Source organism: Phoxinus phoxinus (genome assembly GCF_949152265.1).
Source record: "Phoxinus phoxinus genome assembly, chromosome: 5".
In the NCBI taxonomy this organism is placed as follows: domain Eukaryota; kingdom Metazoa; phylum Chordata; class Actinopteri; order Cypriniformes; family Leuciscidae; genus Phoxinus; species Phoxinus phoxinus.
In genome coordinates, this window is record NC_136880.1 from 25,438,956 (window position 1) to 25,464,410 (window position 25,455).

Consider the following 25,455-nt stretch of genomic DNA (forward strand, 5'->3'; position numbering starts at 1 on the left):
TAAAGATTCATATCTGAATGATGTCCCCATTTTCATCAAAGACCACAGCAGACTGTTGTCACTCATACATTTCTCACTCCAGCCATGATTGCAGTGGTTTTGAGAAGCTGAGTGGCTTCAGTAATTGTATGCAGTGACTAGTAGTTATGTACTTGAATATATGTGTTATTCTACTTTATCTATTAGGGCAAAAAGAACAACAATTTCAGAGAATGTTACTTCGGAAGCCAAAGGCACTACAAACTCACTCATCTGTGTCCAGCTATGGCCTACACATTTCGGGTGGCGGCACGCAACGACATAGGAATAAGGTATCACTACACTAGCACTTTTGGAGCGCACCCAGGTTCGGTTGATGTCAGAGTTCGATTCGTTTGGATGATTTGAACGCTGTTTTCCAAAATCATATACGCACCTGTGAACCATACCCAAGTCCGCATAAAAATGGTGGCTAAATTGTGCTAAATTGTGGAAGTGAACTGCTATTTATGACGTATGATTTGATAAAACGGTGTGTTTGTGTGTGTTCTTACTCACTTTCCTAACTCGCTTGACTGACGCACTGCAAGCAGAGACGGATTATCTCATTTCCAGAGCATTCGAACTCTGGTTCGGACCAGGCAAATCAAACAAAGTGTGAAAGCACCCTTAAAAACATACACAGACACACTTTTGCTAGATTCCAGTTTATGTACTCCCAATACACCCTAAAACACATTAACCTTTAGTCTTGTATAGTATTTAGTATGGATTATGTGCAATTTGGAATACAGACAAAGATTCAAACATTGTTTGACCAACTATGATTTGAATTAGAAGGAAATATGACTTGCCGTACAGGATGCATATTAAACTATTTGTGTGTGACAAAACAATCCCATTATCCCTCTGTAATCTAATCCTATCACCATCCCTCAAGTCGTAATGGAGGAGGAGAGCCATAAAGTCACCTTGATGCAGAAGAACAGACAGCCAATGGAGCGTTCTCTCTCTTTCCCCTTCTCTCTCTCTATTTCTTAATTTCTCCATTTTACCCCCTCTTTCTATATATATATTTTTAACAAATACAAAAAATATTTTAAAATAATTTATATTGATATAATTTAATAATATTGTTTATTTTATGTATATATAAAAAAATTAAAAGAAAAGAAATTATGTTTTTGGGGGCAGCCAATGCCCCCCGCCCAAACTATAGAATATCAATAGAATATATTTATAAAATAAGTAATGTTTGGTCCAGTGGGCAGACATGTTAAGGGTCATCACTCTGAATACAGCACCATCCCTCGTCTCCTCCATCTCCTGACATTAATACCATAGACGCATTCAGAGAGTGAAGCAACACTGCTGAAATATGAGACTCCGCCTCCAGCAAACCACCTTTCACCCAGTCTAAAGGGATATTTTTTATTACTTCCTTAACTGAAAGAAGCTCATTTAACATCTCCTGTTTCCCAGTGGCAGTTATAGAGACTCTCACACAGTAAATACTGAGGGCTCTAGTAAACTTGTCACAACCAGTTAATTGGAAGAAACTAGATTTAAGGCCGTTATCGAGAGGAGAGGAAAACTATTCAAATTACATAAGTCAGGCTGCAAGTTATACATATTGGAGCTGTGTTTAAAAATAAACTCAATCAAAGTGTCAGCCCTGTGAGGGATGCAAATGAACACCGCTTTTGCAATAAGATGTTGAGGCTTGTGCAAAGTTTATACGAATCACATTTACACGTCCTTCCTGGAGGATAACCAAAGAAAACGAAAAACCCTCATTCCTGGCTGTTTTACAGCTTCATTTATATGAGCGTGTATATATCATTTTCTGTCTCCTCTCTTGTTTGTCAGTGGCTTTAGTCCTGAGGTGGTCTGCTACACGACTGGAAGTCTGCCCCACTTGCCCCACGCTCCTCGGCTGGTGCGTGCCGGCATCACATGGATCACGCTGGAGTGGAGCCGGCCAGATGGCTGTACCGCAGAGGAGCTCGTCACATACAAGCTGGAGATCCAAGAAGAGAACAGTGTACGTCATTTAGATGGCATGGCTACCACATACTCAAGCCCATACTTAAACCCCATGGCATTTGGTTGTGTTGGCAATTTTCAAAAAATATTTGAACCAAATAACGTTTGACTCCATTGTTTCCTGGACATTTGCATTGTTCCACCAAGTGGGACCTCCAACTGTCACTTTGAAATGGGCCTTGTTATCGTTGTCAAATCATTATTTAGAATCTGAATCTTTAGGATTCCCATCACTACTTGCGTAAAATGATGTAAGTTCACTGTTTTTGTGCTCATTTCTGCAGGGAACAGAGTTTCACCCAAAGTACACTGGAGAAAACTTGACATGTACTGTAGAGGGCCTGAAGAGAAGCACGCAGTATAAATTCAGGGTGAGTGAATGCATATTTGTCGTCTTATGAACTCGCACACTGTAGTTATTTATGATATTGTGATAAGCTATAAGTTTGCACACCCCTAGCTATAATCTATTGGATGCTCGTCATTTAAAAAAAAAAAATCAACAATCATAAAAATTGCTTATTTTCAATTATTTTTAAATTCAAAATTTTGAATTTGGCTGTTTCACTGCTCAGGATAAGCCAAGGACTCATACACAAGTATCACAAAACAATGCAAACAGGTCTACAGTGAAATCACAATGGTCCAAAATGTGTGCACATAAATTAAAAATAAAAAAAATGCAGCATTTTCAGTTTTGGAGTGCAGTCAAATTGTCTCACCTGGTTAGGACATAAAATATAGAGAATAAATGACAAAATCTTTAAAAATGATTCTGGGAGAGTCTGTTCACTCGGCAGCCTCCGGGCAGCTATTTCGGACATCCAAGACTAATGGGGGAATCCTGAAATCTCAAGAACTGCTTGCCGAACTCACAATTAAATAACACATTTCATATCAGCAAAAAAACATTGACATGAACTGTCTCATAAATCATGTTTCTCATGCTCAAATAGCGGTAAAAATAATGCGAGTTGCACTTTCTCCCATACGAGTACATCATCTTTGTACTGTATATACAAAGCCTTTGTTCTGTGAGGAGTATGTAAACTTAGTATGTTTAAAGCTTGTTGATTTAGTATGATGTGTGAAATGAAAGATTGTTTGTCAAAAGGAAACCTCAAATAAATATTAAAGAGATTTCAAAGCTCACATTGCAATATTGACATGCTCACAAATAACAAAGAGGTGCATTTGTCTGTTTTGAAGAGAATAATGCTTTCTCAGAAGTACTGGTCAAATATGAATTGCCAAGTCGTAGTGACCTCATCATGTTTTGGTCGCTGTGTTTGACACATGCTCTTCACAGCCACACAGTGTTTTGTTTGTTTTTCTTCTACTGTGGGTATGTAACTATATGTGCAGGAAGCGTGTTTGTGTTACACTGACAAATTAAGGCTAGAGTCATACATTGTTAATTACAGTGGCAGCAAACTGCTTTAACCTTTCTCGGTGCTCCACTGACTCATACCACAGTTGTTGTTTTTTTATCATCACAAATATTTTCTTCTGTCACGTTCATGTAGAGAAGTCTCCTATCCAATTATGAGTGAACCGCAGCCCACGGTAAATGCTGCTGTGATGCAGTGAGTGGGTCTGGCTTAAGTGCTTTCATAATTAATAGTAATTCCTCTGAATGGTGCGCACACCTCTAGGGTGTGAATTTTTGTCTTTTTTTAAGTGAAGGCATCCATTAAAGCGGCAGGTGAAAATAATGGGAGTGTGTAGATGTGTTATGTCATTACCTCTGCGTTTGCGATCAATTGTTTGCGTACGGAAGCTCTTTAGTAGGCTGTTTGTAAAGGTTTCTATTTTGGGATAATTGTATTATGTGCATGAAGATGAGTCTACTCTAAATCAATAATTAAATGTAATAACCTGTCAGGTTTCTCAGTATTTTATATGATGATATGTATCATGCATGTCTCTTATTTGCCACTTTTTGAAACTTGTAAATCTTTTGTAATGATTTACTGACAAAAAACCTTCGTACGCCTTTCATTTTTTTCAATGTAAAAATTAGGGATGGATTAAAGTACCCAAGTACTTGAAAATTACGATGATCATGAAAATACAATAATTGTGTGACTATTAAAAAAATTTTTTTTTAATAAGATTTAAATTCCAAAACATTTCACACCAATCAAAATCCAGTGGCTAGAGTGAAATTTTCATAATTTGGAAATTGCCATTTTTGGACTAGTTATAATGTATTTTTATTGGGATTTAGTGTAGCCATATTTCAAATATAATTATTGACCCTTTTCACAGACTGATGATGCATTTCCAGTTATCAACATCTCTAATCTAGTAAAGATTTTCATATCTTTAAAAAATGTAATACACATTTATAACGCTATATATTGTCCTATATTACCTTGTCAGTAAATGACAAAAAATACATTTGAAATACAATGGCTGAGGGAGTGACAGTAAATTTGACATCTTTCTCTCTTCTGACCTAAGTCAGCAATCGATCGCTCTATATTTTTTCCCTTTTTTGGTCGTGGAGACTCTATCACAGATTATTTTTCTTTTGATGGGAATACAAAAGTGACATTTGCTGTCGTCTCCCGTTCACTGCTATAAAAGTTTACTATACTATGACGACTTCCACTTCTGAGAACCCCGGGAATGTGAAAAGGGTCCATTGCTCATAGCTAGACTTGAAGATTCGAATGAACCCATGAGTTAATGATATCTCAATTTATGAAATTCAACAAGAGTTCTTGAGCTAGTTGCTCTTTTCTTAGCGACCAGACCCATGATGTTCACTGGGCAAAAAGTCATTACTGTACAGAATTAAGCCTCTTCTGTCTTGTTTTTGTGTCTTGCAGCTCATAGCCTCTAACTTGGAGGGCAGAAGCAGTCCCAGTGAGGTGCTGGTGTGTAACACTAGTCCAGACAAACCTGGACCCCCCTCCAGACCCTGCATCAAGGGCCCTACCAGACCCTACAGCTTCAGTGTCAAATGGGGTATGGCTGTTTGTGCAACAAAAATATTATTTTAGAGTTGTTGCATTTGCTCAATTGTTTTCTGTCTGTGTGGGAAATTGGAAATAAAATTCTGTTTTGCATTTGAGCTCAAATTTTGGGGCTCAAATGAGCTTGGAAATTGAGAAGGAAAATATATAATATTAATATTAAAAAGGAAAATAAAGTTAATATGTCCTTTATCTATCTATCAATCAATCAACTTTTATTTATATAGCTTAATAAAAGCAACGGTAGTTGGCCACTGTGCTGTACAACAGGATAAATATCTTAAAAAAAACAAGAGAGACCGCAAAATAAATGATAAAGGGAATTTACATCAAAAACACCAATCAGAAAAATTCAACATTAAAAATCGAGGACAGTTGTAAGCCTATGAAAAGAGGTAGGTTTTTAACTTCGATTTAAAAACAGACTCTGTGGATACTAGTCTTAGGGATAGAGAAAGACTATTCCACAATTTTGAACCAAACAATAGAACCGGTATTGCTTCATCTCTATCTGATGCGAGTCACACTACACCTCGTTTTGATGTCTTTCTTTGTGATGCGCTGCTTGAGTTCTGCCACTTTCCAGTTAAGTTCTTTGTTTGCAAAGGAGAGTAGGACGAGGTCTGCGGTTGTATTGTGCTCTCAGCGTGATAAATCGCTATTTTATTTCCCCACAATAATGAACCAAACGGTAGATTTCTGAGAGCTGCAATAAACTTCAAAAGGGAAAATTTAGTTTAGACTTAGAGAGTTTTTGCTCAGTCATACAACAGCATCATACAAATCTGAATACCTGAAGTGTCATATCATGAGAAATAAAATGTTCATTTTTAACTTTTTAATTATGAGTTATATGTACAATACCATGCTGTAGGTTTTGTTTCTTACAGTAGTAAAAACAAACTACTTAATGCTGGCTGCAAAAAAATCTTGTGAAACTGTAAATTACCAAATTATAGAATTTTTTTGGTGCAAACAATATTACTAACATTTTAAGTGGACCTCAGGAAAAAATCTTATGTAAAATATTTTTTATTGCTTTATCTGTTATGTATTGTACCCTATTCTATTGTACTCTTAAATCACAGCTAGTAGTCAGGCACTGTTGTTTAGGTACTTTTGTATGCATTTTATGGTAAACACATCTCCATATACAGTATGTGTGTATATTTATAATATAAAGTCTGTATGTCACACTACAGATCCTCCACAAGACAACGGAGGTTCGGAAATCTTAAAATACCTCTTAGAGATTTCAGAAGGAAATTCTGATGGTATGTATTAATGTACAGTATATGTCATTTTGTTCTTCACTGTCATTCACCGTCTGCCTGCATGTTTAAGTATGTTTTTGTCCTTGGTTAATTACATCTCAATTTTATTCCAAAAGTATTTAGAAATCCAGTCTCTTTTTTTTTTTTTTTTTAGCTTTTTCACTTTTTTTTTAGCTTTTTCACTTTTTTTTTTTTTTTTTTTTTTTTGATGAAAATAAGATAATTTTGCAATTAATCTTCTTGTATCCTCGCGCTTTCCCATCTGTACTTCTATTCTTACACAGATACTCCATTAGTGCTGTCAGAGCTTCTTTTTCTCTAAAAGGAATTTCAAATAACCAAAAATACTCAATGCTTGAATGTTCATTGATGCCTGTGTGTTTTATCTCGCCATGGATTAATTAAACTTTGGGAACAGTTGAAGGGTTTACATGGATAACTGACTCACTGAGTAATTTCCCTGCAAATGTTGAACTCTTTGACGCCTTGTATTCGGTAGCCAATCAGTGGGACATTGCATACAGCGGGCCTGCCACAGAGTGTGAGTGTGAGGATTTGAAACCCGGCACTATGTACAGACTGCGCACCTGCAGCATCAGCACGGGCGGCCACAGCCAGGTAACTCAAACATATTACAACAGCTGTACACCACATCTGCCCAAATGGACTCGTCAGAAATAAATGCATTTAGAAAGAAAGAGAGACTATAGCTGTACATTTGTAGGAAAGTATGTGGATTTTAATTCACAATAATAGAGGAACAGACGATAACACACACTTCATTCATTATTCTGTTTATTGAACACACAATTTAAATATTCATAATGCAGAGTGGGAAAAGTATGGATTTGAATAGCCCTCCTTTAACAGAATTGACGTCCATTAACCTTTTCTAATGTAACCGTGGTGCACAAAGTTCAGGAGAAATTTTCAAACCGTTTCAGTTTGGAATAAAGATTGGATTACATTTTATGACCAAATTTGTGTAGAAATTCAGTCCAAAATGTACAATATATACACTACCGTACAAAAGTTTGAGGTAGATAAGGTTAATATTCTTGAAAGAAGTCTCTTATGCCCATAAAGACAATAATCAAAAATGATTACAATCTAAAATAACTGTTAATTTATTCCTGTGATGCAAAGCTGAATTTTCAGCATCATTACTCCAGTCTCACATGATCCTTCAGAAATCATTCTAATATGATGATTTGGTGCTTAAGAAGCATTTCTTATTATTATCAATGTTAAAAACAGTTGTGCTGCTTAATACTTTTGTGGAACCCGTAATTAAATAATGTGCAGCATTTATTTGAAATAGACGTTGTTTTGTAACAACAAAGGCCTTTACTGTTATTATTGGTCAATTTAATGTGTCCTTTCTGAATAAAAGTATGAATTTATTTCTTTACAAAAAAAATCTTCCTGACCTCAAACTTTTGAACAGAAGTATAAATTACATACTTTTTGCTACAGTTATAGATACATAATTGTTATGCTTGTGTCCCTGCAGTGCTCTGAGAGTCTGCCTGTGCGTACACTATCTGTAGCTCCAGGATGTTGCCAGCCTCCCAGGATTGTGGGTAAAGCCAAGCACAAAGAAGTGCACTTACAATGGGGTAAGATTCTCTGAATACGTAAACTCTGTCGTTCCAATACATCACACTTCTAAGAGTTTTTTTTTTCTTCATTTCTTAGCCTCCATTTAATATTCACATTTATGCTTTTATACAAAGCAACATACAATGTATTCAAGGTACATTTTTAGGACAATTTCCCTGGGAATTAAACCCACACTAACACAATGCTTTATCAGTTACGAGATCAAGAAACAAATAAGTTGGTAATTCACAGTAGCCACGCTCCATTACCGTTCAAATTGCGCAAATTAAAATTACGAATTGAAAATACGCTCAATGGAAACAAGTCAATTTCGCAAAAAAGTTTTTACGCTCACATGAGGTGGTTTTTCAGGCAATTCGAAAAAGAAATATTTAGCAAAACTGCAATGGAAACTGTTTTTGCGCATTTACAGTCACCTGACTTAGAAGTCCGTGTGTTCTGACAGAATACGAGACAGAGTTGTTTATTACATTTATAAAAGACAAAAGAATTACAGGAATACTGGATTCTAAACCTCAAAGAAATGCTACAATCAAGACTTCGAAGCAGAAATGAGGGAGAAACACCTCATATGTGCCGCTCACAGTATAAGGGTCTTTCCTTACCATTAATGCTTGGATAACACGCCTACGTCTCCTTCCGTTAATAATAATAATGTCTAGTGCGGTGGCTGTGATATATACATTTACATTTACATTTATTCATTTAGCCAAAGCGACTTACAAATGAGAGCAATAGAAGCAATTAAACTAACAGTAGGACAACAGTATGTAAGTGCTATGACCCTTCGCAGTTCAATCTAACGCAGGATTTTTTTTTTTTTACAAAGATAGAATAGTGGAGAAAGAGTTAGTGTTACTGGATCAAGTGCTGTCGAAAAAGATAGGTCTTCATATATAAACCTACCAACGTCCGTTGCCATTTTTAAATGACTTATCATGAGAGGAAAAAATTATGTTTTAGTCGCATAACATCGGTTAATGGATTTTAATAGTTTTGTATCGATATTTAGAAAAAAACACAAAAGTTTGGGCAAATCTGTAATGGAAACGCAGCTAGTGTCCCAAGATCTCTGCAGTTTCACATTTATTTGTGATGATGTGAAATTACATTTCACCAAGCCCCTCTGTGGCATTCCACAAAATTAAACCCCTTTTGTCAAATCCAGAAACAGTATAAGATCAACATTCCCGCCATGTTTGCTACATATCCTCAATGTGCACATATCTTCCAGTAGTAGACTAGAATGATTCTCTTGAAGTGCACTTGACTCACTGACTTCCTGTGCCAGAACTATCGATAGATAGTTAATAGCTAAAGGTCGTAGCGGGAGTGAGTTCTGGATCTGTGGAGCTGCTGATTCCAGACTTTCTAAGTGAACACTTTGAATTCAGGCTTTTGGACAAGAAACTTTGAACTGAAATTGTGAAGATTGGTAAAGCTTGATGTTGTAAAGAAGTGGTCAAATCTGCTTTGTCTTAGAACAACTTAAACCCCTTACTTTTGTTATAAAAGATGAATTGAACCTGTGATTTCTGTGGTACTGAAGTGCTTCGTCTCTGTCTCAGACTGTCCCTCCTCTGAGGGGGCATGTGAGGTGAATGAGTACAGTTTGGAAATGAGGGAGGGAGAGTCGGAGCCCACCGAGGTCTATCACGGCTCTGATCTGGAGTGCACCGTGGGCAGTCTGCTCCCCGGCGCCACCTACAGCTTTCGCCTGCGTGCCGCCAACGAGGCAGGGGTGAGTGCTCAACAATTCAATAAGCAAATTGTGATTCTTCATTTGTTTTCTGAAGCACCGCCACTAATAATAATAATGCAAAAAAAATCTAAAAAACACATAAATTCATCGACTGCCCTAATTGACTAGTCAGTTGTTAGACGACCAACCTGACCCATCTCTACCATAATGCACCTCAAGCTCAGTTTTCAAATAATCACAGCAACTCGTTCTTCTGTTTATCGCATGGATCATCTAAACCAGCCAATCATTATTGAATCCATTTGGAATTAAAGAAACCAGTCTAATTATAATTATGACATTAAAAAGTTGAAATGATGAGATACTCGGTTATAATTATTGAGATAAAAAGTCAAAATTAAGCAATACTTAATTTTCTCAATAATATATACCTTTTTTTTGTCAATTCTGACTTGTCAAATTGATTCTCAATTTCAACTTTGTATTGTACTATATTTGTATTTCATAGTTTCAAATTTGTCATAATTTCAAAATTTTTAATCTAATAATTATGACTTGGAATGTCATGATTACAAGTTTTAATCTCATAATTATGATTTACCAAAGCATGGGGTTTTTTTTTCTTATGTGGCTGAAGTGGACTTCCAAATATATCTATAAAACATCAAGGTTTTCTCCTTGATTCTTCTCTCAATATGCTCTATGTTCAGTCCAGCAGTGTTCAGGGAGGCAGAGATCAGCTCTGGCTGTCTTTTTTTATCCTTTATCTTTTTCTTTGTTCGATTTAAGTAGTTTCCTGTTTCTTTTGCAGGAGTTTTAATACAGCATTCAGAGTCGGCTCTAGAGCCAGAAGACTGAATTTAATCATTTTCTCTGTTTACTTTTCATTGTTTGTGTGAGGCAAACTCCCAAAAGTGAGGAATCGATGCGTCTCGTATCCGATTGCGGTACTGGAAACATGCTTTGATTTCACTAGGGTGTAATGCAAGATTGGCTCGGTCTTAAGTGTTTTATTTGTTTTTCACATTGTATCCTGATAGAAATACACCTATGAGACATTTCATGTCATGTATTGAATATTAATTCTCTCTCTCTCTCTCTCTCTCTCTCTCTCTCTCTCTCTCTCTCTCTCTCTCTCTCTCTCTCTCTCTCTCTCTCTCTCTCTCTCTCTCTCTCTTTCTCTTCTTCTCTTCTTCTGCTCTCAGTATGGGCAGTTCTCTGAACCATCAGAAATAACAACCGCAGCTGGTCCTCCCAGCCAATGTGTGGCGCCATCCCTCACCTTAATGTCCAATACCTGTGTGCTGGTCAGCTGGGAGGTAATTTATCATTTTTAAATCAGGCCCATCAATAATAGGACATAGATCATTAACACATTCAACAAAGAAATAGTGTCAGTATTGATGGTCAGATGAGCTGAAGTACAAACAATCAGCCAATAATTTGTTTATGCACTTCCTCTCTTTCAGAGTCCAGAGAGCTCAGGGGCCGACATCTCCGAGTACCGTCTGGAGTGGGGCCGAGAGGAAGAGCCCATGGAGCTGATCTACTGCGGCCCTGACACGCAGTGTGAGATCTCAGACCTGACACCTGCGACTCATTACTACTGCAGACTACAGGTATTACTCTCACTGAAGGGTTCTTTTCATTTACACCATGTTTGTTGTTCAACAATTCCTTAACAGTGTGGAACAATTTATTGCTGATGGGAAATGTTTTGTTGAGCCAGTTTTACTGACATTGCCTCTAAAGTGCACCTTTCTTACACTCTCATAATGCCTTTTAATTGTATTAGAAATGTCCTTTGATTTTTACTTGATTTGTAATGAATGATATGGCTATATATTTTATTACTATAAGGCGCAGCGCCCCTAGGAGTAGGAAAGTCAAAAAAACTGATTGGCTCACAATGTGGTTTTATTATTTTGTTTACATGGCTGCGGTGTGTCGCTCTTCTGCAGCCTCACGACTCAAACCAAAATTATAAAAGTTGGATCAACTTTGGAATGATTTTTGTGCCATACATAACATATTTGGCATTTAATCTTGGCTATTTTAGCCCATTTAATTATGACTAGAGTAGTACAAGTATGACAGGAAAAGTTGAAAAGAACAAGGAAAGTTGCCGCTTCATTAACTGCATCATCTTGCGCACTGAGGCTGTAAGAAGGTTCTTGTCATTATGCTTTAAATAAATGAGCTAGTGACAGTCATTTCGAGATGATATTATATGGCGAAGATTAACAGCATAATGATCACTATAATCATTTTCATTTATTAGGAAATATTGTCATGCAGCTCAAAATGCTTGTACAGAAACGGAATAAAATGAATAACTCATTGGTGACATTTATTCTTACTGCACAAGAAATCACATTAGGACTGTCTGTTAGGGATAATACAATAATTTTTCATAGTTAATGCATTAACACATAACTAAATACCAAGCCTAAGTGTAATTATGTTTGGCAATTTGTCGTCATTTTGTCATTTGCTGTATTTTTTTTTAGAAATCACACAGAAGTGAATAAAACATCATAATGTTGAATGAAATAAATGTCAAAACCTTTAACAGCTAAATTTTAACATGATTAAATATTGATTTTTTGACAGCCCTAAAACAAATATAAACCTTGTCCTTTTCTTTAAAGGCGGCGAATCAAGCAGGCGCAGGACCGTACAGCGAGCACACAAGCTGTCAGACCCCCGCCACCGTTCCCGACCCGGTCTCAGTGTTGTGTGTACTTGAGCACGACGCCACAGATAGCGGCGTCTACTCGCCCTCCACATGTCTGGCTTTGAAATGGGACGAGCCCTGCAACAATGGAGTGGAGATCACGTCCTACACTCTTAAACTGGGAGAGCAGCTCATCAGCATGGGCACCAGCACCTGCCATGTGCTGCAGAACCTACAGCCTGACAGTGAATACAGGTGTGAACATACACACTTAAACACACATCCTTGAATCATTCTGACACCCCCAGGTTGTCCACTAGATCACATTTGTCTGGTGATTTGCATAAGCACTTCTGTGATATGGGACAACAGTCTTAACTAATAACCGCTTTGCTTACCGATTGCCTCTGAGCCGAATCTGTGTCCTGCTGGGAGTAGTTACGCTCCATCTCGGGTCTCATTTGCATTCAGCAAGTTGTCCATTTCAGCGAAGCGTGACGCCACAACAACGTCACCCCGCTGCATGTTTCCTCCCCCTGCGCAGGAGGACAGTGGGTAAACAGCAGAGTGTTAATGATGCTAATCGGTAGCTAATGAAAGGAGAAGGCCGGAGGGCAGATTTTGTGTGTGTATCTAGGAAGTGGTGTCCATAACAGGACATCTATCCCTGCATGAGGCCACCACCGTGCACATTGAAGTGTCTCCATCAGACAGCTTATGCAACCCATGTTTTTGTCTGAGAGCTTTGATTATAGTCTTTAAATTAGAGATCTGCGTGGGGATGACTATTATTATTTTTTTCAGTTTCATCCCACTGGGTCCTGCAGATTTTTATTGTATGTCCACCTGCTTCCCACTTAATGCTTTTCTTTTTATCTCAATTTATACTACTGTTCAAAAGTTTAGGGTCAGTAAGTTTTATTTTATTTTATTTTTTAAGAAAGAAATTAATACTTTTAATCAGCAAGGTCACATTAAATTGATCAAGTGTGACCATAATAACTTTTGGAATAATAAATGACGTTTCTATTTTTTTTTTTTAATTGTTCTTTTGAACTTTCAATTAATCAAAGAATCTTGTATTTCAACATTGAAAACAATAGAAATGTTTCTTGAGCAGCAAATCATGGGATCATGTGACACTGAAGACTGGAGTATTGATGCTGAAAATTCAGCTTTGCCATCAGGAATATATTGCATTTTAGAATATATGAAAATAGAAAACAGATATTTTAAATTGTAATAATATTTCATAGTATTACTGTTTTCACAGAATTTTTCAAATTAGAGACTTCTTTCAAAAACATTAAAAAAAATCTTACCAACCCCAAGCTTTTGAACGGTAGTGTAGGTCTCGTTACAGTTTTGCCATTTCCCCCTGGTGTCTTAAATTTCTTGTCATGAAACTTATTCTCAATAATATTGTATTTGTCTGCTGTTGGACTTCCTCTTGGTTAGCATTCTTATTTTTTTAGTCATTGATTTGCTTTTTGTAGTATTTAAAAAAACTCAAACTGACGGCACGCATCCACTCACAGATTTCATTATCTGATACCAGGCTATCTCAGTAATCTCCTGCCTGTGTTCTGACTGACCTAATGGCAGTGCAACCTCAGAGAAACGCTTCTTTGGATGAGCAGGCACAATAACAATGTTCAGTGTATATTTAATACCCCATATTCACACAAATGGGTTAAGGTAGGTAGTAATGTTTTGCCTGAAACAGAGTTGCTTAAGTGATCAGTGACCTCAAATAATATAGAATATCAAATATGAATTTTCATTCATTCAGAGGTATTCAACCCTGCTCCCTTGAAAATCACAAGCTGATATAAACTTTGCAGGGCAGTGGATCCTCCAGGAGGGTTGAAGACCTCTGTTTTATGTCATCATAATTTAGTTCCAGGTGAAAAATGACAGATACGTTTTTGGATCTCCAGTTAAGACTTTTGAACCACACTGTATATGAATCAAGAACCGTTTTTTGGTGTGAAGCAGGCTGTACGGCCATTTGATCACTCTTAGATCGATTCTATCTTTTTTCATTAGGGGCGTATAGACTAATGAAATCTTGTGAAAGGTTAAAGTATGTTTGGTTTTCAGTTAAATGTCAACCAAACAGTCTGGTGTTGTGGGAGAGCTGCTGTTAATTCCAGTCCAGACTCCCCAACCCTCCGATTCTTCTTCTTTCTTTTTTTAAACCCAGAAATTGATTTTGGTTCCATTTGATTTAATAACATGACAAGGCATTATCCTTGAATGATGGGCTCCTACCCAAAGCACTTTCAACCGACAACTATAAATTTGATTGAGCTTAGCAAGGGGAGAGTTAAGGAAGTTATTTGCATCCTCAAGTGAGCGAGACTTAGCACAGTGGCAGTGTGTGAAGAGATCGACTGCATTTCATTGCATATTTATTTATTTATTTATTTATGAACATTTATTAGAGCATCAACCCCATGAGATGAAACATCTCGTTTTCATGGGGGTCCTCTGGATCAAATATCAAGTTAGCATACCAAGGTTGAGTCAGCTGAAGCTACAGATTACTGTGTAAAACGAGAAATTAAAATATTATTTTGGTTTTACTACAGTCAGTCCATGACATCTGCCAAGTTTTAATATTGTGTTTAGTGTCATGACTCGAAAGTATATATTTTTCCCTTTTTCCCTTTTGTCTAAATAACTAAGGCATTTTATTTATATTAAAGTGTGTCTATAGCAGATTTTGTACGTTTGTTGTTCCATGGAAATGTCATGAAGTGTTACACATGGTTAACAGCAAAACTATCTGTCGTCCTGTTGAAACCCCCTGCACTCCATCCATATTCAGATGAAGCTGCTCATTTGAGTGTCATCTGCCTGCCTACTGAATTAATGTCAGCTGTAAATGGAGGGGAATGTTGTGGTTTTAACACAAGCACATGAATCAGTGTAGTGTAATGACTCACACATTAGCTCTGGTATAGTTATTTTTGGAGGAAATTCGGCAAAAATAACCATGTGATAATGCCTGGTGGTCCGTTTGATAAAATATTGACTTTTGGAAGTCCTGCTCACTGATATCAGCAAAAATATAAATGGTGTATCTCTAGCAGTATTTAGACCGTTACACCGTTTATACATGTAAAATTGCCCGGCCCTAAAGATCACCTGATGTACAGAACATGGTTTGAATGAGACACTCCGTGCTGTCAGTCTGCAGATTCAAGCAGTGAATGAGATTGGTGCCGGTCCCCTCTGCCCGCCCCTGCTGGCCCGCACCAGGCCACTGCCACCTGTCCCTCCCCGACTGGAGTGCACTGCCGCAGGACCCCAGAGCCTCAAACTCAAGTGGGGAGACAGCAGCAATGCCAGGAGCCTGCTTGGAGAAGAGATGGTCTACAACTTGCAGATGGAGGACAAGAACAGGAGGTCAGTTCATTTCAATCACACCTCATAAATGGCAATAAAGGCACCGATAAAAGGACAATTGAATTCATTTTGAGAGCACCCTGTGAGCAATGAAGTAATTTAGTCAAGGTGAAATGTCATTAGATGGCAGCAATATTTTTTTTAACATTTAACTTTTTTTTTTTTAGAAATTCGTGCTTCGAGGTCTGATAAATATTATAGGTCTTTAGGCCTTGCTGTTATAGATGTACCTGTAGATTGGTCAGGTCACTTTATTTTTAACCTACCCAAGTTTCAGTTTGGCTCACTTCCTAATTTAATTGTAACTGTTGATTGTTTTCCTTGGCAGAGTGGCATGTTGGCAGTATTTGTGAGTGGGCAACAGGCCTGACAGATGGGCATTTAATAGAAAATATAATGAAGTCCCCAAACCAACACTGTCAAAAATCCTTTTAGTGTTAGACTGGTTAATTTACTAATTATTTGAATGATTCTCTTTAGCCAGTAACCGTTTTGCTTCAAATGGAGAGCTGATATAAGCATTTATCTTTACCAAAAATGCACCAAGGTTAGTTTATATGGTTTACATATACAGTACCATTTAAAGGGATAGTTCACCCTAAGTGAATAGTGGACTCTCTCTCTCTTGTTTCATACCATGCTGCCATTTTGTGACTATTGTTTGGTACACTGTTGGATTATGAGATGCAAACGGGTACAATTTTAAAACAGTTTATTTTTAAATCAATATCTCTTATCTCCAAAATGATTTATGTGGCGAAATGCTGTGTAATAAGTGGTATGACTGTATACCGTATCTCTTAAATATCCATCTAGTTTGAACTTGCCGCACTAGCTACTGCTCTCTCCGCAGAAGCTTTGCGTTTAAATACCTAATAAGATATTTCGACTCGGATCAATATTTTTTGTCTAATTGTTTTCTTATGTGGCAAGTAGCCATGTAATAAGTGGGATAATTACTCCGCTTCGCGTCAGGTCTTCATCACCCTTTCAGGGGTTTATCCTGAGATAACAACCGGCTGGATGTACATTATCCCTTACTTAATGCAGGACGTGGAGGCAGAGCCACCTGATGCGAATCTAGCCATGAATTATCCCGCTTATACCATGGTCATTTGCCAGCATTGACAAGCTAAAGCGGTTATTGATGTTTGCAATGCAGTTATTTGACAGGAAGGGTAAAAATGAACTTTTTATCAGTCATGGCTCACTGGATCTAGCTTTCTGCCCGCTTTAAATTAGACATAGAGATAAAGTAGTGTGGTAAGATTACAGATATTTGAATGAATAAATGAATTATAGCATTTATTTGAATTAATTACTATGAGATAGATTGAAAGATGCGAGTGTGAATTACCTGCATCTGAGCAGCCTCTTTCTACTAATGGTGAAACTGCGGGTTTCAAAAACATCAAAACCAGTGTTCAGCGTTGATAAGTCTCCGATCTCTGTGTGCGAGTGGTGTGTGTGTGTGTGCGAGCTTTTCAGTAAAAAAAGTAGCACATTAATATAGAACGGTGATTAAACTGACTGGAAATACCTGTAAATGAAAACAATTTTAATGCATGCCTTAGAGCCAATCAGAATAGAGTATTCAGACAGACCATGGTATAAAGTAAAATATTTTATTAAAAAATATACTGCCGTTTATATTAAAGATTTGAAGTGTTTATATATTTTATAACAAATGTTAACTTTAGTGATGTTTACCAAAAAACCCTTGGCGGTTGACCCCGAGGAGGCCGATTGAGCGCCGGAAGTGACAGTGGAAACACGGCTGGCCCTGGCACTTCACTACACTACTACACTACACTACACACACACACACACACACACTAGCACGTTTCCTTTTGGCCCGACAGAAACGCGGCTATTGAGGCTTTTCTGGCATTCAGTTGTTTATTGCGTCTTATTCTGTGCAGAGACTGGAAGTCGCAAAATGAAACGTCATAGTCATAAACAGAGGACTATCAATTGGTAACATAATGTCCCCTTGACTTTGTGTCTTAGGCCTGATCGAATTATAGTGATAAGCGTATTTACTAAAGGCCTAAGATCCAATTGCCATCATCAGTGTGCATTAGATGTTTTTTATTTTTAATTTTTTTTTGGATTTGCTATGTTAATAATGATTGATTTCAGCTGCTTAATCAAAATTAGATGCCAACTGCACAATCGGGAGAGTCTCGATTCAGCACGGCTCTGAAATGGACTCGTAATCCTTCTGCTATTACACATTTTATTTCTGTTCAGATTGCCATAGTAACCACAGATGTACTATCCAATCCATCAAACGAAAAATAGCAGATATTATCAGACCACTTCTCTATGAACAATCTTCTTTTTGTAAAAATCCTTTCTTATGGATTTTATTTTATAATTCAGAAGGTGATCTGTTACCACGTGTTGGAGCTGGATCTGCACAAGATTAATGTTTAGTGCTATTCCCTCATATGCACATAAAGAACCTTGGATCCTTGGCAGAATTCCTAAATAGACCAGCCTTGGATGAAAAGAGCATGAAGAAGAGAGTTTGAAAGGCTTCGATGAGAATATTAAGCATAAACTGCAGGTCACTGGTCTGTTACCTTGATCCAATTAGTCCGATGTCAAGCTGGCAGGAATCTTGACATTGGCAAAATACCTCTGGAAGCAGTCATTAAATAGCAGCTGTTGCTTTGTTCTCTGTTTTGACCTGAGGTGTTTGTGCATTAGACGGATGGTGTTGCGCTAGGACAGGACAGGACATGAGGATACCCAGAGCTCTCTGCCAATACTAGAAATCTCCACCTAATTTATTGTAATTGAAACCAAATAAGGTTCAAATAAATGTTAAATGTCTAAGGCTGGTTTATAATGTCATTATGTCCTTTTTTGTTTTAGAAATACACAAATGGGCATAAAAGGGCATTCTTTAACATTTAATTTTATTGTTTTGTTTTTTACTTTTTTGTTTTTTGTTTTAGACCAATCATTTTTAAAACTGGTGACAATTGTCGGCAAAATATTCACAAAGCAGTTAATGAAATAAATTGCTTGGATGTAAATAATATATATATATATATATATATATATGTATGTATATGTGTGTATATATATATATATATATATATATATATATATATATATATGTAATGTTTAATAAGTATTGTTTTTTTTCCGGCAAGGACTTATTCAATTGATCAAAACTGACAGTAAAGACTTTTAGTTAAAAAAAAAATTAGTTAAAAAAAATTAAGTTTAAAATTATTTCACAATATTACTGTTTTCAAATTGCATTTTTCAAATAAATGCAGCCATGGTGAGCATGAGACTTTTAAAAAAAACATTTAAAAAGTCTTACCATCCCCAAACGTTTGAATAATACGAAGTAAATTGGTAAATTACGTACTATTAACATAAATAAAATGTGTGTGTTTTAGGTTTGTCACAATTTACAGAGGCCCAAGCCACACGTATAAGGTACAGAGACTAAGTGAGTCGAGCAGCTACTGTCTCAGGATTCAAGCTGTGAGCGAGGCAGGAGAAGGGCTTTTCTCTGAAATACACACCTTCCATACCACCAAATCTGTTCCTCCAGCTCTCAAGGGTAAAGTATCCTTGTACAAGAACATCCACATATTGCTTCATGCCACATATGTGCTCATGTACTGGATGGATACTTATTGGCTGTTTATATAGCTAAACTTGTATATTTTCTTTTAGCTCCCAAAGTGGTACAGTTGGAAGGGAATGTGTGTGAGGTCAGCTGGGAGAGCATTCCACCAATGAGAGGAGACCCCATCATCTACATCCTACAGGTGCTGGTGGCCCGAGAATCCGAATACAAACAGGTGAGATTCCATTCTTCATATCTGAATTGTCTATAGATTAGGACTATCGATTAGCCAGTGATTTATCTCATGACATCTATAATTTAGCGCAACACTTTAACACATTCAGTTCATTTCTACAGAAACATCTTCACATTCTCTTTACTCATCTCATTTGCATAAAATGTTGTATAATTTTATGAAATTGTGATGGGAGAATTTTTTAATTAAAGTAGACACGTGTTAATGCACGTTAAATTTGATAGCTCTTTTTAGATTATTTTGTTAAATTGCTTTTAGTTTGAGACATCCATTTAGTTTGTTTTGCAGTATTTTTTATTGATTTATTTAATTTGACTTTTTCTTTTTGTTATTATTAATATCTCCATAGCTTTGACAAATGCTATGACTAACACCAACACTATGACAAACGTAAAATGCATGAAGTTTCTTGCTACTCTTTGCAGTGCATTGTTATTCAAGGAAAGGGAAAGTGATGGGATATGTCATCCCCACAGACTAAGTCTGAGATGGGAGTAGAATGTTAGGTTTGTGTTCTCCGCCTGAGACTATTAGTATTCTGCGGCTGACGCTGATGCCACCGCTGATGGCTTGATAATGACTAACAACCAGCTCATCTATCATGCTTGATACAATTGAAGGAAACAACAGCCTGTATTTGAAAACATATTGTCGTTCGTCTTTTTGTGGTTGTTACTTTTGACTTGAAAATGCATTTGTTGTGATTTGGAGAAGTTCCGTAATACAGGGAAACACAGTCCTGCTCATAGGTTAAGCCTGATTACACTATTCAACATAACAGGTATTTACACCAATCCTTATACAGTATAACTCCATTTACACAAAATATCCTCTTGAATAATTTTCTCTAAGCATCAATGACTGTTTGCCCGGCTACACTTTATTTTAACTTTAGACATTCTACTAACTATTAGTAACTTTCCAACTACCGGTACATGTAAAGTAAATTTCATTAAAGACACAGTGTGTACGTTTAGCTGCTAGAGGTCGCTTATTCAGAAAAAGGCGTAGCTCGATGACACTGTGAATGAACCAAGGTAGTTGTCATCTTCACCTCCTATTAAAGTTTTATTAACGTCACTGTGGTATGAAGCAGGGCGCAGTCGAGAGCCTGGGACATTTTATGTTGCTGTTTTTATTATGCTTATATACAGCAGTCAGCCGCTGCCAATGATTTCCTTTTGTTGTTTATTTTACGATTAATGTTGTTTAAAGAGGACCTGTTATGCCCATTTTATGAAGTCTTGATTTTGTTTTTGGGGTGAACTGGAATATGTTATCATGCTTGATTGTTCAAAAAACGCATTATTTTGCACATATTTTACATTACAGCACCTCTTTCCCCAGTTTGGTCCTGCCTAGGTCCTGTTTCGATGAAGCCCCTCCTTCCGAAATACAAAAAGTGCTGTGATTGGTTAGCTGGCCCAGTGTTTTGTGATTGGCACCGCTTAACACGTATTCAGGAAATGTCCCACCCTTTTATAACTGCAAGTTTTGGGCCACCAACAGGATTGTTTATCATTTTCACAAAATGTCATGCAATATATCAAAAGAAAGAACAGAGCCTCTGATTAAAAAATTTTTTTTTTTTTTTTTTTACTTTTTCTCTAGCTTCATGCTTACTTCATTTTTTATCAACACTTGAATGTGGGTAACTTTCATTTAGCAAAAAAGCAACATTTTGAACAAAAAAGCTGAGAAAAAACTTTTTGGTCAAAGACCACAATGTGCATAAGCAATGCTTTTATCGCTAGTTACAGCATTTTTTTTATTTATTTTTTTTGCCCGTGTTTTGATTCAGGGATTCTGTTCATTTTCAGAAGATTCGTAATAGCGCCCCTACGGTATAACTGTGGAAATACCGAAAGCCGGAAAATTCCATCAATGACAGGGAAGCGTTGTCTAAAAAATGACGGAAAATTCCATCAATGGCGGGGAAAGAGTTAATTTGCAACTGCATGTCATCTATTAGTATTAGTCGACTGTTTGGTTAGACAGTTGACATGTACTTGCAAAGTTACTTATAGTCAGTCTGTTAGTGTTAACAGATATTATGCAGTCTACTAATACTCCAATGACAGCTAGTTGACATGTAGTTTGCAAAGTTACTTATAGTTAGTAGAATGCCTAAATTGGACTATTGAAATATTGTAACTGTCCTTTTGTGATCGTCGTGTTTGAGTCCCTGGTTTGTGGGAGGGAGGATTATTATTATTCACTGCACACCTTTTTTGTCAATTCTGTTACAAATGTGCCGTCATTTTACATTTAATGGCCACATTAGTAGATCAGCCGGTGAATCTAAATCCACTGAGCATCGAGCGGCTCTGAAGGCCACGAGGTCTCTCCATGGAGTTCTGCATGACCGCTTCTGTCATGACCAGAGCGAGCCAATCAGAGCCCTTCCTTCTCGCATATATTTCTCTGCTAGGCCCGAGAGCACTGTCTAATGTAGCTGGCATGGTTCCTATTACTGTGCTAATGTGTGCCTTGTCCTGTCAGCTGTTAAAATGGATGCGATTCAGGAGCGGGTTGTTTGCATGTAAAGAGAAGTGAGAGTTTAATGGCAGCAGATATTGTGTTCTGTTTGCTCTGGTTCTGATGTTTCTGTGTGAACTCTGTGCTAAGGTGGCTAGCAGCTAGTGTGCATCTCAAATTCACCAGCTTATTCCACTATATTAAACATGTATCCAAACCAGACCCGCATAAAGAGTACATTTAACAGTGTTATTATCATTTTATTTATTTTTGTGCTTTTTTGAGCAACATATAATGTAAAGAGAATATTGACCCTATATCTAGTATTGTATATAAAACAGAAGCTTAGTGATACAAATAGTGAAATCTTCCTGTGCTGTTACAGTATATGAAATGTCAGCACTCATGGACCTGAATAAACTGGCGTGCATTAAAATGTTTTATTTATTTTTTGTTCTATTAGATTCAGCTTGTTTTTAGTTTTATTTTGTCTGCTCATGAGTAATTGGCTTGTTTTTGTCAACTTTCATTAACGGACGCCATCGCCGTCTCAGTTTTTCATGCTCTTCTGAACTCAAATGGCATCCGTTTCATTCCTCCCTGTAAATGGAAAAATGAAATAGTAGCTATCAAAAAGGGTTGCCAGAAACAACTTCTAGTAAGTTTATCTTTTTCAATCCATTATACTGCCGAGAGGCACAGTTTACGAATGTATTTTTGCATCGCTTGTGTATATCTCTGAGACATTAGTGTTTTCAAAAGTCTGGTCTGCACTTCTACTTTTCCTCTTGGAAATCAAATGTTTAGTCTCTCTTACGTAGTGATTTTTCTCCATTTCCTTTGTGTCAACAAATGAAAATGTGTCCGTAATCTTAGCAGTGAGTAAGGAAGGTTAAAAATTGTGGGTGGATTTCCAGTGAAATTGAACAGCTGTTGTTTGGCAACCAAAAGCAGCCACATGTGAAAAGCCTCATGCATAGCAAGTGCTCTGTGTTATGTCAGTTAGAATGGGACATTCTTCCCACACATGACCCATTCTGCATTTTTATCAGACTTCCTTCAATGTTTGTGGAATGTTTCATGTTAGTATCTGCATGTCATGCATGTAGTCTAATTGGAAGACATGTTTTCCTGGTGAAAATCATCTTTTCTGTTAAGGTTTCTTATCTAGACTCTCTTTCATACCTTATATATTTGTGTGGCACATAATGGGATTGTAAAAACTACAGGATATGAAAACTCTTGCTCGCATGAGGAATGCACCATATTGACTACTATCTATCATATTGACGTATAGAAAGGCTTCCCTATGCTCTTTAATAAATGTTGAAAGCTCCTTTTCCTAATATTACTTTTTGTGAAAGATATTTTATCTGATAGATAGAATCACTAGTTATATCCAAACGTTCAATGTTATTCATACGTTTATTCAATTTTTTGTTTTGTTTATAACATTTACGTTTATTTGAATTAATACTGATTACTGTATGTAATAAAAGGTATTATTATGAAATTCATTAATAGTTTATTATTTTTATTATTATTACAAAGAATTATTATTTTAAAAAGTACATGCTTTAACAAAAATTAGCTTCATATTTATTTGAATAATGAAAACTTTGTTGATTATTTAAAAACAGCATATATTTGTATAATTATCAGTATTTTTAATAGTATTAATAATTAAGTATTATTGTTAATTATATATATTTAATAATAATTATAACAATTTAGAACTTACATTTTCTGCTTTTAAACCACAGTAATTATGAAATGTGTAACTAAGATTGTTTTCTGTGATAATCAACATTTTGCCACAAATGCAATAAACTTAACTTGTATTGAAACCTGTAAACATGAGCAATTCCTGATGGTGACCAGTTGGAGGTTGTAGTGAGTTTTATGCAGTTTGAGAATATAAATCTGTATTTTTCACAAACTTTCTTTCTTTCTTTCAGTTATATAAGGGAGAGGACACAACATTCCAGATCTCGGGCCTGCAAAACAACACAGACTATCGCTTCCGCGTGTACGTGTGCCGGCGGTGTCAGGACAACACGCAGGAGCTGTGTGGACCCCTCAGCCCATCCTCGCTCTTCACACTGCGGCGTACAGAGCTCGCGCTGCCTGGAGAGCCCAGCGCCGCCGACACCCTGAAGCCCAGCGGCATGTTCGCCACGGACGAGCGCTTCGCGGCCGTCTTAGTCGGGGCTTTCGCGGCCCTATCCTTCTTCATCGCTTTCGTGGTGGAATACTTCTTCATGAAGTGAAGAGATTAAAAAGCAACGCCAAACCAGCAGCCAGCCAAGAAAGAAAACATTTACGTTTCGAGTAACGCACGCACACTTAAAGTATACATCCGATGCGACGTACTGTAGGCTGTCTTCTTGTCTTTTATCCTCTCTCTCTCTCTCTCTCTCTCTCTCTAATGCCTTCCAGCCTGCCTGTGCATCACTGTGTCACTCGCTCTTTTACAGCGTGTGGGTTTTGCTCTGAACTCTTGGGGAAGCAAAACCACATCATCAAGCCTTACGAAGAGTTGCGCGACGGCCTGTTTTTGCATGCTTCGGTTTTTTTTGTATCCCTTTAAGTGTACGTATATGTTGGGAGGAAAATGTATCGGTATTTTCTCCACATTCATGGCCTTACTTTTGTTTTATCCAAGTGTGCTTCACAGCATTTGTTTCACAGCCATATACGAGTTGTTGGAATCATAGCTTTATCATGGTGTAAAACCCACAATCACAGCCGTTTTAATATACATCACGGGATCTTCACATTTTTGTTTGTGCGTCACAGTACGCATCCTTCTCAGAAACACGAAAAAAACTGTTACCGTAGTAAGACTGTTGTAAAGCCCCCCTGCATTAAGCTGCCAAAGCAAGTGTGGTTTAAGTGATGCTGCTATTGTGTGTTTATATTTCCTCCGAACGGAATCAGTTATCTAATATATATATATATATAGATACAAAAAAATTATAAATCTATAAGATTCTATAGAGCTATTGTAATATAAGTAACGATGAGTTTGAAGTAGATCTCTCATTTGGAGCGTGTCAATTCACAATCTATGGTGCTTTATCTGTGGTCAGTAGTCTTGGCTAGGCTCACGTCGCCCTCTCAGACTGACTTTGGGCTCTGTGTGGTGGACCAGCTGATGGCTGGAGTCACAATAGTCTCCTCGCTCTGTGAATGGCGTGTTTCGTCTGCGGCCTGTCAACGCGTTGAATGTTTCATCTTTGAACCTGTGAAAGCCAGTCGGACAGTTCTAAGGTGCTTTTACCAAGGTCATTGTCAAAAGCAGCAGTGAATTCCTCCACCCGCTGCACCTGATGTTCATGCCAAAACCGCCTGATGTGCTTGCAGTGCATCTTTAGCCAAGTTAAAGGTACAAACCAGCAGTTCCCATCGATCCAAAGAGTTT

At 37.2% G+C, this 25,455-nt stretch overlaps 1 protein-coding gene across 1 annotated transcript in view; it reads left to right on the forward strand.

Annotated features, from left to right (window-relative positions):
* Positions 1 to 24,666, forward strand: part of fndc3ba (fibronectin type III domain containing 3Ba) — a 125,627-nt gene extending 100,961 nt beyond the window's left edge. Inside the window, exons 12-26 of the mRNA XM_079612393.1 lie at positions 187 to 311; positions 1,849 to 2,023; positions 2,310 to 2,396; positions 4,863 to 5,001; positions 6,212 to 6,283; positions 6,783 to 6,901; positions 7,797 to 7,902; positions 9,475 to 9,647; positions 10,814 to 10,927; positions 11,078 to 11,227; positions 12,260 to 12,540; positions 15,484 to 15,699; positions 19,122 to 19,288; positions 19,405 to 19,532; positions 23,990 to 24,666. Coding sequence (XP_079468519.1) covers positions 187 to 311; positions 1,849 to 2,023; positions 2,310 to 2,396; positions 4,863 to 5,001; positions 6,212 to 6,283; positions 6,783 to 6,901; positions 7,797 to 7,902; positions 9,475 to 9,647; positions 10,814 to 10,927; positions 11,078 to 11,227; positions 12,260 to 12,540; positions 15,484 to 15,699; positions 19,122 to 19,288; positions 19,405 to 19,532; positions 23,990 to 24,301 — 2,364 coding nt within the window. The 3' untranslated portion in view covers positions 24,302 to 24,666. The remainder of the gene's footprint in view (positions 1 to 186; positions 312 to 1,848; positions 2,024 to 2,309; positions 2,397 to 4,862; positions 5,002 to 6,211; positions 6,284 to 6,782; positions 6,902 to 7,796; positions 7,903 to 9,474; positions 9,648 to 10,813; positions 10,928 to 11,077; positions 11,228 to 12,259; positions 12,541 to 15,483; positions 15,700 to 19,121; positions 19,289 to 19,404; positions 19,533 to 23,989) is intronic.
* The last annotated feature ends 789 nt before the right edge of the window (positions 24,667 to 25,455 follow it).